General features: G+C 32.4%; 1 protein-coding gene and 1 pseudogene across 2 annotated transcripts; both read left to right on the forward strand.

The window, feature by feature from the left end:
* The first annotated feature begins 3,445 nt into the window (after positions 1-3,445).
* On the forward strand, positions 3,446-5,695 carry LOC144576218 (WAT1-related protein At5g07050-like). The gene is made up of 7 exons (XM_078326523.1): positions 3,446-3,756; positions 3,864-3,926; positions 4,026-4,142; positions 4,245-4,497; positions 4,580-4,738; positions 4,850-5,001; positions 5,128-5,695. The coding sequence occupies exons 1-7, from the start codon at positions 3,563-3,565 to the stop codon at positions 5,351-5,353; spliced, it is 1,164 nt and encodes a 387-aa protein (XP_078182649.1). The 5' UTR covers positions 3,446-3,562; the 3' UTR covers positions 5,354-5,695.
* A 2,698-nt stretch (positions 5,696-8,393) lies between these two features.
* On the forward strand, positions 8,394-15,784 carry LOC144548076 (cytochrome P450 98A1-like; annotated as a pseudogene). Its single transcript, XR_013509233.1, has 3 exons — positions 8,394-8,411; positions 14,492-14,746; positions 15,188-15,784. The product of XR_013509233.1 is annotated as a cytochrome P450 98A1-like (transcript).
* Positions 15,785-19,666: the final 3,882 nt, after the last annotated feature.

A 19,666-nucleotide genomic window follows, 5' to 3' on the forward strand; every position in this document is an offset into this window, starting at 1 on the left:
AATTCCAATTCTGATTCTGATCCTGGTTTGTAAAACTATGATTATAATTTGATTCTTTTTTTTTGAATCAATACCGGGCAGATTATAATTTGATTCGATTTATATTAAAATGATTACGTGAATGTCAATAGATAGGAACAAAGGAAAAATGAAAAAAAAAATGAATATAGTTGATTTTACATTCATTCGCTACTTTCTGATTTTTATTTACTCCAGCAAATGAAAATATGGTGGAAGCCTGGCTCCATATGAAATACCCCCGTTAAAGCGACAGTGACATGCCACGAACCCCAAATATTTCCTCTCGTGATGTATGATCCCATAACAGGTCTAGATCCATTGTGACGTGCATGGTGCCTCGTAACTGTAGTAGTTCACTGCCATGTCTTATGTTTTGCAGGATATGGACTTTGGAGGGTTAACAATATTGACAGAACTATTTTGGCTTTATGCAACGCAAAATCAATAGATATGAAATGAAAATATATGACCGATCCGCTGCATGAAATCAAAATTGCTCTGTCAATTTCTTTACCCATTTACAGCTCATGAAATTATGTTGATTAAGCAGTCAGTAACAATTTGTTTGGATGGAGAGTACTGGAAGGGAGGGAACGGAAAGAAAAGAAAATTTTCCGTCGAATCGTGTTTGGTTGATAAAATTATGTCGGAAATGAAATGTACATGAGGTGAAAGGTTTAACCTTGTATCATTGTAATTAATAGAATCAGTTTTCCTTCCAATTTAGAATGTAACAGATGGAAAAAAAAATGTTACAAATATTTTAAAAAAAAATAATACAAATATCCAACTCTATATCTTAACAATATAATTTTCATACAAGTTTTTTTGTCACAAATCTACAACAGTCATCGAATTTTTCATAACCTTCTAAATTTTAATTAACCAAACAAAAAATAAGACGGAAAAAAAAATTAAATTTATTTTCTCTCATTACTCATCCAAATACAGAGATTAAATATGTTAATCTTCATTTCTATTCCATTTCACTCCCTTCTATTCTTTACCTCCCCTTCCTCTGCTCTCCATCCAAACAAGGTGTGAATGGACGCAAGCAGTAGTGCATTTATATGTGCCAGAAGTGATGCTTAATTCTTAAATAATTTTTTTTTTCTTTCAGTGGCCTCCTCGTCGCCAATTTTTTTGTAAAGCAGTGCGCCTTATTTGCTCAAAAAGTATTTTAAAATATTATAATATATACAATTTATAAAGCACCCATTGAGATTGAGATAGGGACAAAGCCCAGAAAATCGTAAATGATTAAATTTCATTCAAGCGACATTTGTATTACACTTACATAGAAATAATCATATTGGACATTATTTTGTAAGAAACAATTGAGCACAAAAACAACTGAGGAAAAATATATTATTAATTTTGCGTGGCAATTGATAATAGGATGGGATTTAATTGTAAATAGATTAATTTGACAATTTACTATTTTAAAATTAAGTTGTAATTTTCTACTTTTAGAATGTGTATATTGTATTTATATCTTGGACCTTAAAATTAATTGAATTTGATGCATATTTTATTGTTCATTAAATAACTTAATGTGCGTCAGTCTATATTTAACGGTATTTAATGGAATATAAAATATCACTTAAATTGTTATAATGTAGTACACAACTAATTTATAAAGAAAAAAAATATGTTCAGAATTTTTTTTTCTAGTTTTTAAGTGTTTAACTTGACTTTAAAAAAAAAACAAAATTATCAAAATAATCATTGAATTGATAATTTACTAAAAAAAAATATTATCTCCTTGTACACAGGAGGGGGGGGGGGGGGGGGGGGGGGGTAACCTTCTTATTTTTGAAAAATAGAGATTAAACATGAACAATGTTTCGGGTTAACAATCACCATTCTGTGAACCAACAAAAACAGATTGCAATATCTTGCAATCATGAGAAATAACAGAGAATGTCGACGTTTCCTAAATAGGCATATTTTAGTGGTTAATAAACACATCATCATCATCTTGATAGTTCCAATTTGGTATCATCTATGCTTTTAGGTCTTCATGGTTACTCCTTAGGTACTGTCGACCTGTTTTAGATAACCTAGCTAGTTTATAGGCCACGAATAATGTTGCATACGTTATATTGATTAAACCAGAGTCCAGAGATCGAACTGTTGATTGAAACGTGGTAAACTAAAACTATGGTGGCGAAATGTGAATATTTTTTTAGATTCAATGACTCTTCGGTGGAGGACATACATCCCAAGTTATGGCATGTCAGTGCTTCACATCAGTGTTTTCAATCACACACCTTGCAAAGCAGGGATGATAGAGATCGATCGGACAATTCTGATCAAATAATTGTATTGCAATAACGACAACATCATGCCGTTCATCACAATATATTTATTATATTCTATATAAAATCCAAGCTATAGAACTACATTTTCTTATCAATTAATTATATATATATATATTCCGGCTAAATTGCTGCTGGCAGCAGTTCTGCCCAAGTGCTGCCGGGGCTATATTTAGCCGTGTGATGTCCAAACAACAAATCCAAAACGTTAGATGTTTAATCTATATTATAATCTACTTGGAGACCAAATTTTATATTTTTTGGAATTTTTTTACTATTTATTAAGCTGGTTTGAAAACCGCTGTTTTCGATGCTGCAGAAATTTTCTGAAAACAGCGGTTTTCAAACCAGCTTAATAAATAGTAAAAAAATTCAAAAAAATATAAAATTTGGTCTCCAAGTAGATTATAATATAGATTAAACATCTAACGGTTTGGATTTGTTGTTTGGACATCACACGGCTAAATATAGCCCTGGAAGCACTTTGGTAGAACTGCTGCCAGCAACAATTTAGCCGGACTCTATATATATATATATATATATATATATATCTTCTGAGAATAGTTTTGTTACGTTGAATATGCTAATAAATTTTGTTATCAAACGAACTATTTTGTGTAAATTAAGAAAAATATTAATTAAAATATATTAAGGCACATACCAGTTATATTTCTTTTAAAATACAAACAAGGTAAGGCATTGCCTTAGAATAGGGAAACCTTATCCCAACCTCATCTTTACCTGTGATAACTTCTTTGTTCCCCTCTTAATTAAAAGATAGCAAACATCTCAAAACGGTTCGCCTCATCTTGCACTAACTAACCCCATGCTGAACCAGGCCGAGCCCAAACCGAGCCCAAGCCTTGTCAAACCGCACCCAATCACCAGACCAATAACCAGGTTCAGTGCCATTCAAATCGCCTCCCACTAGCACGCGTCATGTGGGCCCACCATTTCCCAGGGGATATTCAGATCCTCTGATAGAGTGGGGCCTCCAGAAGGACCCAAACCTTACTCATACACAATTACATGCTTCCAAAGTTACTTAAATGCCCCTTACCTCTCCTATAAGTACTCTAAGCCTTACCATTTCTCTTCAGGGCCAACAAAGCAAGCTTTGTTTTGTGTTAGCTCCCTCTTCCATATTCATCACCTCTAAATTGAACACTATCTCTAATTTCTCCATACTCAAATCTTTGATATTATATCAACAATCAATCATGGTTTGCGGTGCCGAGTTGTTTGAGAAGGCAAAGCCATACATTGCCATGATATCATTGCAATTTGGTTATGCAGGAATGAACGTAATAACCAAAGTTTCACTTAACCATGGCATGAGCCACTATGTGCTAGTCGTGTACCGCCATGCTTTCGCAACACTCTCCATCGCACCTTTTGCACTTGTTCTTGAAAGGTACTCATCGTATTAAAACAAATCAAATGTTTTGTTTGTACAAAATTACTTACATCGGTTGATTTGTAGTTTGTACTAATCAATTGTGTTTTTATTTTTTATGACAGGAAGGTGAGGCCAAAGATGACATGGTCAGTCTTCTGGCAAATATTTGTCTTGGCACTTCTTGGGTTAGTTTACACTTTCATGCATGTTCAAAAGCTGATTAAATCTTTAGTTCTGTTGAAGATCATATTTTCTAACTTACTAATACATTTGTTCTTTTATAGGCCCGTCATCGATCAGAACTTTTACTACGCGGGGTTGAAATTCACCTCGCCAACTTTTTCATGCGCCATGAGCAACATATTACCGGCAATGACCTTTGTCATGGCAGTCATATTTAGGTACCTTTTCTATTAACAATATTGCAAATTAAATCCTATCACCATATGTTATTTCTTTCTCTCAATTTAATTTGTCTAACAACGACTTGCACATAAAACTAGGATGGAGAAGCTAAACATCAAGTATCTGAGATGTCAAGCAAAGGTGGCTGGTACTGTTGTTACAGTTGCAGGAGCCATGATAATGACATTATACAAGGGACCAATCATGGAAATGTTTTGGACTAAACATTCGCATGAACAAGTGGCTAATGTAACGGCAGCTGCCACCGAGGCAGCAAACAAAAGCTGGTTACTGGGCTCAATCTGCCTAATCATTGCAACCCTGGCATGGGCTTCCCTTTTCATTCTTCAAGTAAGTTATGATCACCTAATATATTACTGGCATCTAATTATCTGAGTAACTATCTCTAACCAATATTTCAATGGTTATACAGGCACATACATTGAAGCAATACTCTGCACAACTTTCTCTTACAACACTTATATGCTTTGTTGGCACTTTGCAAGCCATAGTTGTGACATTTGCAATGGAAAGAAAGCCCTCTGTTTGGGCCATTGGCTTTGACATGAACCTCCTTGCTGCTGCCTATGCTGTAAGTCTCTTCCACTTCAAATTCCTCTGCTTTCCTCTGGCACTCAATAAGACAGAATGCTGTATAAATCTGTCACTGATCTCCTAATTCTCCTAATTTACAACATTTCAGGGAATAGTTACATCAAGCATAGCATACTATGTGCAAGGGTTGGTGATCCAAAAGAGAGGCCCTGTATTTGCTTCAGCATTCAGCCCTCTTATGATGATCATAGTTGCCATCATGGGCTCTTTCATCCTGGCTGAAAAGATATTCCTTGGAGGGTATGAACTTTTAAAACATATATCCATGCAGCTTTTTGATCTGAATTTAAGCAGCAAAAATGTTTACTATAAATGACAAAACTCTTAATATGTTTGTTAATCATTTTTTTCTCTTTATTTTTGCAGGATTATTGGTGGAATTTTTATAGTGGCAGGTCTATATGCTGTCCTATGGGGAAAGTACAAGGAAGGCCAAGAGGCCAAAAAGGCTCCAGTCATGGCTTTCCCTTTGGCATATAAAGACAATGGGATAAGTGGCCAAGCTTTATATTTAACTGAGGAAGATGAACCGGAGATGGATATGAACAAACCAAATGGTGCAACAAAAGAGGTTGCACATCAAGTTGCATAAATTTGGCAAGGCATTTTGGTATTAATCAATATATAATTCTTAGCGGAGATCATGGAGAAGTTCTGACAAAACAGGGACAAGGGTTTGGAAGGAGGAATAAGAATAATACAGATGAAAGGAATGAAATTTTGCTTGTACTACCAAAAATTTTAACCCCTTTTTTTCTCTTTTTATTTCCTTTTCTTTTTTCTTGTATTAATCTTGTATTTATGTTTTGCTGATAAGAAAGAGTGGAGTGTTTTTCAATTTTCTGCTTTGTTCTGATGGAAGAGATCTGTACCTTTCTTTTATGCATTGAGAAATTGAGAGAGAATAAATTCAAAAATCTTTACTATAACTAAACATATATACTTTAATTTATTTTTTCCTGATTGTTTTGTTCAGCAGTATTATTTGTTATGTTTATGCAATTTTAACAGAATACTTATAATCATGTCAGCACTTGATCCTTGCATATTACATAGAAACCTCAAACAATCATAGATATAACATAAGAAAATTCTCTTCCACAAAATATTATAATAGTTCAAACTTCAAAATTTTATGAAAAATAAAAACCGCCATTAATAATTGTATTACAACCTTTTCCTTTATATTTTTGTCTAGGTATGTTAATAAATGGTAGTGGACCTACTTATCTCACGTACAGAGAATTGAACCTTGATCACGCTAATATAAAAAATATGCATATAGCTTAATTAGCAAAACTGTATATTTAAATATGTATTAATTTAGAGAACAAACATGTTAGTTTTGAGAGAATTTTTGTGTTGGAAGGAAAATCATTTTTACTATAAATATTTCTAGAGTCTCCCTGCAAAAAGAAATATAGAATAAATAAAATGCAAAACTTGCAACTATAACCCTGAAATATATGCTAATTACAAATCCATGAGACAAAATGAGATATAACAATCTTCCCTATTGACTCAAAATCTCATTGAAAAGAACAAAAGAAAAACCAAAAAAAAAAAAAATTCAAAGCACAAAGACAAATTAACAGCAAACCAAAATCAAATTCATAGGGGCTTTAATTTGTCGGCATTAGCAATCTTCCTAACCTCCACTATGCCTTTCAATATACGTACGTACATCATAAAGATATTGAACGAAACATATTTTTATTGAAGGGAAATTCTCTCTTACCAAATTACTCTTTAGCTTTCTTTTTTGAAAACAGAAATAAAAAATGAACAAATTACAAATATAGCCCTAGAATGCATGTTATTGACGAAATGGTAAAATAATAAGTGCACATACCGAACGATATTCTAATTTGGATTCGATTTAGTTATAAATGAAAAAAAGAAACTCATAAAGGAAATTAAGTCAAATGTTTTCATTAAAAAAAATAAGTCAATGTTTTATAAAACGAAATTGCCTAGTGCAACAATGATAGTATTTTTTTTTTTTTTTAAACCTTGGCAGTGGCTGCCAAGTATGATAGTATTTTATTTAATGAATCAAAATAGCTCCAATACAACTCGCTTTCCGAAAGCATTTAAATTTACTAATTTAGAGAAGAAGAGAGACTTTGGCCATTTTGCCTAACATGATTCTCCACATATAAATGTTCTTTTTATTTTCCTTTTTCTTTTCTCTCCAAGGAAAGTTTCCACTTTCCATAGTATATTATATTATAATTATATATCGTCATTAATTACACCTTTTCCCCCAAATCTTTAATTCTCTTTATGACAGATACCGGCCAAAATTTTTACTTTTACCTTTTCATTTTAAGATATATGCCAAGAATTCAACAAAAATTAGAGACGATGAGGCATGTCATGTTAGTTAAGTTCAGCAAATTCGTATCGTTTCATATATTCCGATGTTACAGAGAACTTCTATTTAGATATTCGTCTTTTGAGTATGCATAAACAGACAGTTTTTTTTTTTTTTTAATGCATATATGAATAAGCAAACAACCCAAAAAGAGCGAACTTATTCTTATACTATGAGGTAAGGCCTAACCATTAATTTAATTCATGAGAAGATAGAGAAGGTCACTATCATTTGAGGCATAATTGATGACACATTAATTCAAAGAACTCAATAATTAATTGATTTGAGAAAAGGAGAATGCATTTAAGCTTTATACATATTCCTCTATAGAGTACAATTAATCTCTCTCGTCACCGTCCAGGCGTCCACAACTTCCAATTACTTTTGCAAGTTGTCTCTTGCGGGCTACTTACTAGGATAGCACTCTGTCATGTCATTATTTTTATAATTTTATGATTTGTTGTGCCCAAAAAAAATTAAAAAAGTTCATTATTCAGGATTGTATATGGCAAGGTCATGCAGGTCAGCAGGTATGTCATATGTGCGCTGTATGTCCTTCGCAAACCAGAAAAAGCTTCTTAATTTAAGATACCTATTATTCCCATAGCTTAGCTGCTTAGTAGCCTTTTTTTTTTTTTTTATTTATCATCATTGTTGTTATTAATTGATTTACTATGTATAATTTTTGCATCAGGAATAGAGCATCTATGCTTTGTCTATAAAAATATGACTCAAGAAGTTTATTTATATATGAAGCATATTCTTTTTTAATAATCGAGAGTGTTTGTGATTTTATATGTGATGAGAATAATTTGTGTTCCTCGTAAAAGTAAGTAGCATTATTTTTATAAGATATGTATGTACATGTCCAAAAAAGGCATAAATTAAATATACCTGATCCGATTTTAATATTTTTTTTATCTCCACACCCCATAACAGCTCCATAATCTTAAGAAACATGGTAGAAGCCCAGAGACACCTCTCTATAGAGGTTTGACGACCTATATAGGATACGTTTGTATGGAAGTTAGAATAGCTAGAATTAATAGTGAAATTTAAGAATAGCAAATAAGAATAGAAAATAAATAGTGATTTTCATATTAGTATAAAAATGGTGCTATTCGGATTAGTGAAAATGTTGTTTGGATTGTAAATTTGAAATAGTGAATAGCTGTAACCAATAAAGAATAGTGTTAACAATGTGATAATTAAGAGAAAAGATAGGCAAGTGAAATCTCAAATAAATTGTCACGACATGGAGATAACAGAAGTGGTAATTATAACTCCTATTCTAAAATAGCTCTCTATTCTAGCTATATCTTTTTTCATTCAAACATATCCATAAGGGTTAGATTTAGAATTTATTCGATATCATTCTTAGGGCAAGTCAATGGCAGAAATGATGCAATAAAGGTTAAGGGACACTCTCTAAGTGTATTTCTTTCATCTATCCATCTATGATGTTGTATAATGTCTTTTATCTATATTTTCATTGGATGTTTGCTTATGAGAGACTAAACAATCATTTTTACTATAGTTATGATTGTAAACCTGAATACTTATGAAGTTTAATTGATTTGTAGTTGCTTTAAATTCTCTCTTCCACTTAATTTTATTTCTTTCTATATTTTATCTTGTATTACTATCTAATATGGTAATTTGAATCTCATCCGCTTCAGTGATGGCCACACCAAGTAGTTACACATCAAGGATTGACCAATTAGGGTTAGGGTACATGTATCTAGACCTATAGTGGAGATCCGAAAGGAATATGTGTTTGTTGGAACAAATTTAGAGAACTTAGGGGTACGTCTTGAGATCTACAGACGAATATCGTGTTCTCTTGCCTCACTAATGTGTCCATTTTATTATTTCAACTACGGAAAGTTACAAGGAATGACATATCTGTGAACTTAGACGGTTAGACCCTCTTAGTTTTGGTAATTAACAAGGCTAGTCATAAAACATTTTGCATCTAATTAGGATAAAATTAGGGTACCATTCCCTATCCGGTTTTTTGTCAAATAGAGTATTATTTTGCAGGGAAGTAAGTAATACTATTTTAGGATTAGAAATCTCAAATTCGCAAGAGTATTCCACCTGCATGCGGTTTACAACAATCCATATGCGGCATCGTTGAATTCCAACAACTATATAATTAATTAAATGAGTTAAAAATGATGGTAAGTCTAAACCAAGGGCCTTAAATCTCTTAATTAATTGCACTTGTTTGATCCATTTTTTCACTATAAAAAGATTTGCTTAGATCAGTGAAAGGTTGGGACTTGATCATATACGTACAAATGAATCGACATCTTGATTAATACTACATACACTGTAGGATCATATGCTTATGATCCTACTGTAAACTGAAATTAGAATTATAAATTTGATAACGTTGATTTCCACCCATTCACTGAGTCTGCATTAACTCGAAATAATATCTTTTGAGTCAATGCATATTGACCGTCTAATTGTAAATGGAGTCCATCCGAATCCCGCCTATAATCTAGAGGGTCTTTAATATTAGTGCAGATTTAATCCGCGCGAATTTTAAAGTTAATTGGACGGTCTTCGATCTTTTTTGAGTTAATGCAGGGGATACGAATTCCCATTCACCGATGCTACAACTTCAAATTTTCTATTTTGGATTTTGGTTCAACGATTTGAACTACTGAATTTAATCTACATATTTTTAATATTTTAAGCAATCAAATGTAATGTTTTAAGATATATTTTACTATTTTAAAAATGAAAAGATGCCATTGATTTTGAAATTTACCCGAAATTTGTGTTTTTATAATTCGAAAAGAAAAAAGATAAACAAAATAATCACAAAATCTGAAAAATTCTATTTTTGATGCGGTCGCAACTTGAAGTTACAGATTGAAATGGGATGTCCGTAACTTCAAGTTGCTGACAGACAATTTTTTTTAACACCTTTGATCATTCAACATGTTCTGATTGACTGTGAGAAATGGGGGGCCACAAAAAAGTTTAAAATATTTGTTGCAGCAGTTGGGAGAATTAAAAAAATTGTAAGTTGTCCGCAACTTCAAGTTACGGCCGTGTCAAAAATGAAATTTCTCAGATTTTGTAATTTTTTGTTTATCTAATTTTTTCAAATGGTAATAATAAAAAATTTGGAAAATTATCAGGTAATTTTCCAATAATTCGCCTTACTTATTTCAATCCTAGAAAATGTCAAAAAAAAAGAACAAATATAAGCACATAAATTTTGGTTTTCAAAAATATGTTATTATATATATATATATCACATTACACAATTTGGATCAGCCAACCACAACTTCAAAATCAAATTTTAGACGTATAGCTAATTTCAACCAACAAGTAAAATACATAGTATATATTGTGTTTTTTTTTTTTTTTTTTTTTTGCTAGACTTGTATAGTACTAATATGTACATGATGCTGTAAAAGTCTACGCCATGCAAAACAAACAAGAACATCGGAATATGATCTATAGAGTACCTATAAAGAGATTTTATATATATGCTACCTAGAGAAGGTTAATTAAACAAAGGGAAGATTCATTTTTTATGCTAAGTGTGTTGGATTAGCAACAACCACAATCACCAATTAATGCTCTAAAGAGGGAATACATGCCCAATCCCACTTGCAAATAGTTGCATATGAGGCAGCACACAATATAGACTTTAATACATATATATTTGCAGTCCCCCTGGCCCCAAATGACATAAGCAAAATAGAAAGTTACAAACAAAATATAATGCCGATTACATTGTCTAATCAGTAATCAGGCACAAGTGGCCATGTCCTATAATATATAGAAAATGGAGATTCTTAATTTCTTATCTTTTGGAATAGTTTTCTCTTGTTAACACGTGATAATTTGTGCAAGTCTTCAACATGTGGGCAACATAAATTAGCAAATTAATTTATAAATTTTCATTGGAAAAAATCCATACAGAAACAATAATTTGTACTGATTTCATATGACATTTTTTCAGGTAGTTGTGAGCATGAAATGAGGATTAAATCCTTAAATTAATGTGTACTAAATTTTAAATATATACGACCTCAACAGCATAATTTTTGGATTAGTTAACATTTTTTTGTAAAAACATGAAACATATTTGTTTAGTGAGACTCTGAGTCACCATCAATTTCATGTACGCCAAAAAGTTATGCGGAGATTTGTCTCAAGTTCTGTTGAAGGTGATGCATCTAACGATCCTTATTCTCTGTATATTCTTGTTGGACTTTGATCTTATCTACTAAAAAAAGTTGTTGCTATAGTATAGAATCTCTTCAATCAATTGTATATTTCAGTTTGTGGACGACGCATTAATAGAAGATATATTGCAAAATAAAATTCTCAAAAAATCTGCAAGGCAAGTCTCTAAAGTGATCTATATTGGGGCTTTGGAGGTATCTGCTAATGCCGCATCTTTTGGAATCTTTTTGATGCAATACAACATTTCATGTACCCAATTAGAGCACATCATAGTGGGAAGTTTGGTAAATGTGGCGAACCAAAACTTGTTAACTTGTTAGTGTACAAGTGCATGGTGCCTTTGCATGTGCATATATAAAAGTTGACTAATGGTGTTCTATTTATTGCTTGGTTTATATATCATATTGCAATCAAGATATTTATTAACAGTTTATATACATGCTTAAAACGTGAGAGTGAAGCTTAAATTAATTAAGGTAAATAATTCGTGAGGTAAACCATGTAAGGAAATCTTTACCATTGAGAATCCATGATAGATAGTTTTTACAAAAATTATAATTGAAAGATAGTTTTGTTAACAGATAAAGATACTTCCAATTGACTTTTGGGGAAAAGGAGACGTAACAAATTACTGCTATATCTAAAGACAGAAAACAGAGGACAAAGAAAGGAAAGCGGTTACATCTTGTTCGACAAATTATTGTGAGATGTTCAACAAAACTATTGTGGGATGGAAACAAGCTTTGATTTGGGCCGGGCACTAGTACATGGGCTGTTCGCCACTAGTGTTGTCATGCTACGTTTCAAACACACCGCCTTAATCATGCCTCTCCTTTCAAATCATTGTGATTCTTTTTCTTTATAAAATCTCATGATTTCCAGTGGAATTGAGCGCGTGGCACCGAGTTTTGTTAAAATATCCATTTTTATAAATATTTTATTAAAAATAACTATGATTTATCTGAAATTATAAAAATATTCAAACCGTGAATTTTTTCCACAGTCCAGAATTAAAAGTCAAAACAGTGAAAAAATTTCACGGTTTGGATTTGGATTTTTTTTTATAATATAATGTATAATATATACATATATTATACATATATTATAAAAAAAATAAAAGAATCCAAATGACGTTTATAAACAAAATACCAATCGTTGTATGTCTACCATTGAACAAAAACTTAAACTGAATTTTTGAGGCACTACACGACATTTTTTTTGAAATTCTGATGTTTTGGATGCCCGGGGATCCCCCGTAATGAAATTCGGATCCGTCTCGTCCCCCCCTTTTCGAAAAGTGGTCCTACGCACAAATTTGACTTTCCTAGCCAAAGTTATAGCTGTTTAAAGTTTTTTCGAAAACTGAATTTTGAAAATTCATAACTAATTGTAGAAAAATTCAAATAAATTGAAATTTGCATCAATTATGTGTATTTTTGAATGCTCTACATGCTGGTGTAATCACTTTTGAAGTTTGATCCCTGTATCAGTCCAAACTTGCTGATTTATCTACAGAGGTCAAATTTGATATACATATACATATATTATATATGAGGATGGATCAAATTACAACAATTTTTGAGTTACAACAAGTTACAACAACCATTTTCTACATTTTCAAAGTCCAAATCGTCGATCCAAACCGTTAGATGTGATCTCTATAATAAAATGTGCTTGGAGACCAAATTTTATATTTTTTTTTGAAATTTTTTTACTATTTATTAAGATGGGTACAAAAACTAGTCAAATTCAGACCATTAAATTTTGTACCCATCTTAATAAATAGTAAAAAAATTCCAAAAAATGTAAAATTTGGTTTGGAAGCACATTTTATTGTGGAGATCACATCTAACGGTTTGGATCGACGATTTGGACTTTAAAAATGTAGAAAATGATTGTTGTAACTTGTTGTAATTCAAAAATTGTTGTAACTTGATCCCTCCTCATTATATTATATATACATATATATACATAGGGTCTGTCTAAATTGCTGCTGGCAGCATTTCGGCAGAGGTGCTGCCGGGGCTATATTTAGCCGTGTGATCTCCAAACAACAAATCCAAACCGTTAGATGTTTAATCTATATTATAATCTACTTGGAGACCAAATTTTACATTTTTTGGAATTTTTTTACTATATATTAAGCTGGTTTGAAAACCGCTGATTTCAGTAAATTTCTGCAGCATTGAAATCAGCGGTTTTCAAACCAGCTTAATATATAGTAAAAAAATTCTAAAAAATGTAAAATTTGGTCTCCAAGTAGATTATAATATAGATTAAACATCTAACGGTTTAGATTTGTCGTTTGAACATCAAAAAATGGAAAAAACAGTGGCAGCACCACCGGCAGAAATGCTGCCGGCAGCAAATTAGCCACAGCCTATATACATATATTATATTATATATACATATACATATATTATAAAAAAATGAGTTCATAAAAAAAACAAAAAAAAACAAACTGTGGATATTTTCCACAGTTCTGACTTTTAATTCCGGACCGTGGAAAAAATTTACGGTTTGAGTATTTTTATAATTTCGGCTAAATTATAGTTATTTTTAATAAAATATTTATGAGAATGGGTATTTTTAAAAAACTCGGCGCGTGGCAGGATGGGAAATAGAAAGAACAATTGTCAATTCAAGAATAGGGCTTTTTTTTTGTATTTGTTCAAGTTGGGTTGAAATTACATGTTAAAATTAATTGAGGAGGGCTTTTATTGTTTAAAATTTGGGCCAAGAGGATGTCCCGGTAAGGCAGTATTATGACAGGCAATGCATTCTGTCATAACTGTCCAGTTGAATCAATCCTACACCTCTTAATTATTTCTATGCTCGTTTGCTGCGTCAGTTTGGCTTGAGATTTCTAGGTTGCTGCGAGTCCCTTTAATGAATCCGGCAAAGTCAGTTCACGAAATTTGGACAAGACAGGATCAAGGGCACGGGGCTGATGAAATTGACGCGTCACTATCATTTGCTGAGCACATCAGCTGGTTGAGGTGGCTGTGCGAATTCACATCCTCTGAGATATCTCATATTTTGCGTGCCTTTTTTGGAGAATCTCCTCCGTTCAAATACATTCTGCAGAATCTCAAAGCTCAAATAATATTGGTCCCCTGCGCTATCCCTGAATAGGCACCGGACACGTCAGTCATACAAAATATAAGATATCTCAGAGGATACGCACTCTGGCTGTGCCCCCTTGATGAGGGACTCTACAGGAGTCACAATGACCGGCAGGATCGTCTGACGATAAAAATCTTGGAGGAGCACACACAGGCCCGCTAGAAGACTGGCCAAACAAAGCAGCATTTTGTGGATGCATTGCTTACCTTTAACTTGAAGGATCAGTACGAATTAAGTGACGACATTGTTTTTGGTCTCCTTTGGGTGAGTATATTTTGACTTCTATCAGATGAATTTTATCATAAGATGAACTAGAAATTATATATTACGTAGTACGAAACAGTACATTATAAAAGACATCAAATTTTTAATTGGTTGTCGGTGGCTCTGTTGTTCATTTTATTTTTTGAAATGCTACTTTAAGCATTATCTCAAATTGGATTTAGTTTGGAAAATGCTAATTTTGCTGTCCAGTTCCATTTGTGGAATGTGACACAATTTCATCAATCACTGTAGAGGCTGTAGTAGAACCTTACCTAATAAATATTTTAAAATTTGTTGTATTTACAATTAGAACCGTGACAAATATCTATCCATTCTGTATTTTGTCTTACAAGATTCTTGGTTAGTCGCTAGTAATTAGTCAAAAATCAATATTAATCTGGTATTGACCTATTGCCAGACTTGTTGATTGCCTTTGTTTAGGACATGATCACTGCTGGGATGGACACAACTTCCATCTGTTGAGTGGGCCATGGCGGAGCTCGTGAGAAACCCGCATGTGCAAACCAAGGCCCAAGAGGAACTTGACTGTGTTGTGGGCCGTGACCAGGTCATGAACGAGACTGATATCTCAAAACTACCTACCTCCAAGCTGTGGTCAAGGAGTTCCTTCGCCTCCACCCCCCAACCCCTCTGATGGTCCCATACAAAGCCAAGACCCATGTCAAACTCGGTGGATATAAGTATATAACATACCGAAAGGAACAAATGTCATCGTTAACGTGTGGGCCCTGGCACGAGACCCAAAGGTATGAAAAAAAAACCGTTAAGAGTACTGCCCTGAGAGATTCATCGAAGAGGATATAGATATCAAAGGTTCTGATTTTAGGATATTGCCATTTGGGGCCGGTTGCAGAGTCTACCCAGGTTCCAAGCTGACCTTCAGGCTTCAGGCTTCAGGTGTTAGGCCCGAGGATATCGATATGACCGACACACTTTATGCAAACGCCGCTTAAGGCTGTGGCCACACCAAGGCTGGATGACTCAAATTTCTACAAACGTGTAGCGGTTGAGATGTGATGGTATCGGAGTCACAAAAATAGTGCAAGGTAATTTGAAAGATTATAACGTTATGATGAATTTAGTAAAGGACGCTATTTTGGTATCTACTATCTAGCTAGCATCCGCCCCAAAAAACTGATATAGAAATATAAAGATCTAGTTTCTCAAAAAAAAAAAAAATATAAAGATCTAGTAATCCCTGTTCTTAGAAATTGTTAGCGTGAAATTAAATAAATCATTGAACATTAAGACACGATTTATGTACCCCACCAGGCCACCACCACCAGACACACACACCCACAACCCACCCCCTCTAACAAATTACAACAAGAAGCAACTCATTACTTAAACGCACAAACAAAAGAACAGGAATACCGAAAGGAAACAGATTGCAAGCAGTGCAGCTTCATCACATAACACACCAAAACAAAAATCAAACGGCTAATGTTAAGGCTTTGCAATATCTAATTATTATGGACATAACTAAGTGTTTATTTGATTAATTTCGTTACGTCTTATCTGCCTTTTACCTGAAAAGTATCAACACAGAGTCCACAAATAAGTGTTTGATTGTTTTATTATGATTGAAATGAGGCGAAAGCCCGTTATAGCCTGCAATAGTTCGCAAGTAAACAAGCAGGGCTGAAAGTATGATCCATATTATATTAGAAAACCTACTAGATACTAATCCATAATAATTAAGAAAATGCATGTACAATAAACTTGCGAAGAATAGCTAAGAAGTGTGGCATTAGCCCAATTAGGTGTAACTATGAAAAGAACTAATGTGATAATATAAGAGTCAGCATCTTCTTCTTTTTTAAAAATGGTGAAACAACACAATCACTAGCAATTAAATCGGCAATTAGCTCCACAAGTCTACATTGACTGCCACTAAAAACATAAAACTTGCGCAAGCAGTAGGGTACATATTTTAACAGAGCAGTTTGTAATTCAAAATATGCGCAGTGTATCTAAGAGATATATGCAATTAAATCTAGTCTCTCTCACCGGCACATGATATGGTTCACTATAAAAGGACCAAATTTGTGTTTTTGAAAATGTCTTCATGAGCTGGTTGAGCCATTTTCGGCTGTTAATATCTGCATCCAAACCAACCTTAGGAATCTTATAGGAAATTTCTTATTTAGTTTTTTCTTTTATGGAAATCAACTATTTGCGCGCGGTAGAGAAAACTCAAGCAGACATATTGGGAAAATTCCTCTGGTCGCTAATATATTTTATAGATATTTAACGGACATCTAACGTTTATAGTCCACTTGATATCATATAGAATATTGTTTCAATTAAAAAATAATAAATTATATGTGTTGGTAACTATTTACAGAAGAGGGGTATCAAATTTTGAGTTAGATGGAATTGATTGATCATTTATTATAAACCATTAAAACACCACTATTAAAAAACAGTAATTGTTTCATTTAACAATAAACATCTTTCAAATCTATCAAAAGCTATTTAAAATATAGAACACAACTACATTTTTGTTTAAACAAATAGTTTTTATATCAAATTGATGTACATAAAAATTGGATTGGATGTACAATAGAATAATTTGATAAAAAAATAAATAACATATAATTTTTTAGATATAGAAGAGATTTGAAAAGGTGAGATTCAACGTTATGTTGACGTCAAAGCAGTTGGTGAAACTAAAAAACAGGAAATGAATCCATTGGGCCCGACATTTTTATTTTTACCCACTTTTTTAAATATTTTATTAAAAATAACTAAATTTAGCAAAAAATTTAAAAATGTCCAAACCGCACATATTATTTGCGGTTTCGAATTAAAATCCCAAACCGTATATATAAACCATTAAAACACCACTAAAAAAAAGTAATTCTTTTATGTAACAATAAACATCTTTCAAATCTACCAAAAGCTATTTAAAAATATAGAACACAACATTTTTGTTTAAACAATAGTTTTTATATCAAATTGATGTACATAAAAATTGGATTGGATGTACAATAGAAGAATTTGATAAAAATAAAATTAAAAAAATAACATATAATTCTTTAGATATAGAAGAGATTTGAAAAGGTGATATTCAACGTTATGTTGACGTCAAAGCGGTTGGTGAAACTAAAAACAGGAAATGAATCCGTTGGGCGTTTTCCCTTCATTTTCATTGATAAAATGTATGTATTCCACCCATTTTTTTATTTAAGAGATACAAAATGAGTGAAGCTATGATGATATACATATTATGGGCATGTGTTATTGAATTATATTTTTATTTTTACCGTTTAAACAATTAATCTGAACTGTTTAAAAAAATCTTCATATTAAAATATACTTGAAAATTAAATTTTTACATTTCTTAAAATTTTACTAATATTTTAGATTAGTAAAATATTACTAGTTTCGAATGATTTAGAATTTCTTTTATCAAATGAATGTTTATCTATCTAATAAAAATAGTACAACATCTAAAAATAGAAAAATTGGGTCTCCTAATACATTTTTATATTGTGATCATGTTAGACAGTTTGAATTAATTGTTTTAAGTTTGAATCCATTGCAAGTGCTGCTCATATAATAGTGGGATAAGCCAAGGTGCTTTATAAAAGCAATATATATTAAGCCATTTGGTGTTTTATGTCCTTTCACAGCAATTTCAAGATGCTAGCAGCTAATTTGAACCGCTCAATGTGATATCTATATTAAAATATGCTTGAAATCAAATTTTACATTTTTTTTAATTTTTTTTTACTATTTATATAGAATTTTTGAAAGTTGTTGTTTTCTATGATCCAAAATTTTCTAAAAAATAGTGATTTTCAAAAATCCTAAACAAAAGAATAAAATTTTTTTGAAATATGTAAAATTTGATCTCCAAACAGATTTTAATATGAAAATTATATTCAGCAGTTCGAGACTATTTACTGTTTGAAAACGAAGATAAGACGGAAGAGAGTATGTACTTTATAAAGCATCTTAGCCTGTCCCCTATAATTGTCTAAGTAATATCAATTTCAAATTAAACCTCTAAGAAAAAATTATATTCATCTTGAAATTTAGGAAGGTTGGGATTTAAATATTTCGCCTCTAATCATTTAATTTCTGACATATCCATTGTTTGATCGTTCGGCCCTAAGAAGGGGACGAAATTTTAGTTCCCGGCTTAAATTCCGGTCCTTCTAAGTTTTCATTTTCTTTAATATTTCCGATATGTTCATTTTTGTTTGAATTTATAATTTATAAAGAAAAGCTCAGTATATTACATGGTCAAAGAGCAAAAGCTATCACAATTTTTTTTTTCTTTGTAACCGAAAAAGGCCTTTAATTTTCTCACCAACTTTTTTTTGTTGTTTAGATACCTCACCAACTCTTTTCCGTGACTATGTCTCGCCCATTTGATTCCCCCACGGCACCACTAATTGGCGGGCCCAATTTGCTTTGCAAATAACTAGGCCGAGATAGCAACTCGTCGCCGGAAGAGGGGCTGTCCGATGGCCATCAGATCACTTTTGTGTTCGATGGGTTCTCTCACCGTCAGATCTGCTTTAGGATTCTCGTGCACGGATTTTAAAGCAGATGCGAAATTACGGGCGCGAATCCTAAAGCAAATCCGACGGTGAAGAGAACCCATCGAACACAAAAGTGGTCCAATGGGCGTCGGACGTCCCCCTCTCCCCTCGTCGCCACGTTACCAAGGTTTCAATAAAAAGTCTAACATTCAGCAGAGAAGGAAAAGAAAGAACAGAAAAAGTTGTTCATCATATGAGCCGAGCATTATACAAGCATTTGTGTTTCAACCGAATACGATTTTTTATATTTTTTTCTATTTAAATATCTTATAAATTTAAATTTTATTTTTTAAAATATTTTTCCTCAAAAAATTTTTTTATATTTTTTACTATATTTTTAAAT

Source organism: Carex rostrata, chromosome 2 (assembly GCF_964058835.1).
Source record: "Carex rostrata chromosome 2, lpCarRost1.2, whole genome shotgun sequence".
In the NCBI taxonomy this organism is placed as follows: domain Eukaryota; kingdom Viridiplantae; phylum Streptophyta; class Magnoliopsida; order Poales; family Cyperaceae; genus Carex; species Carex rostrata.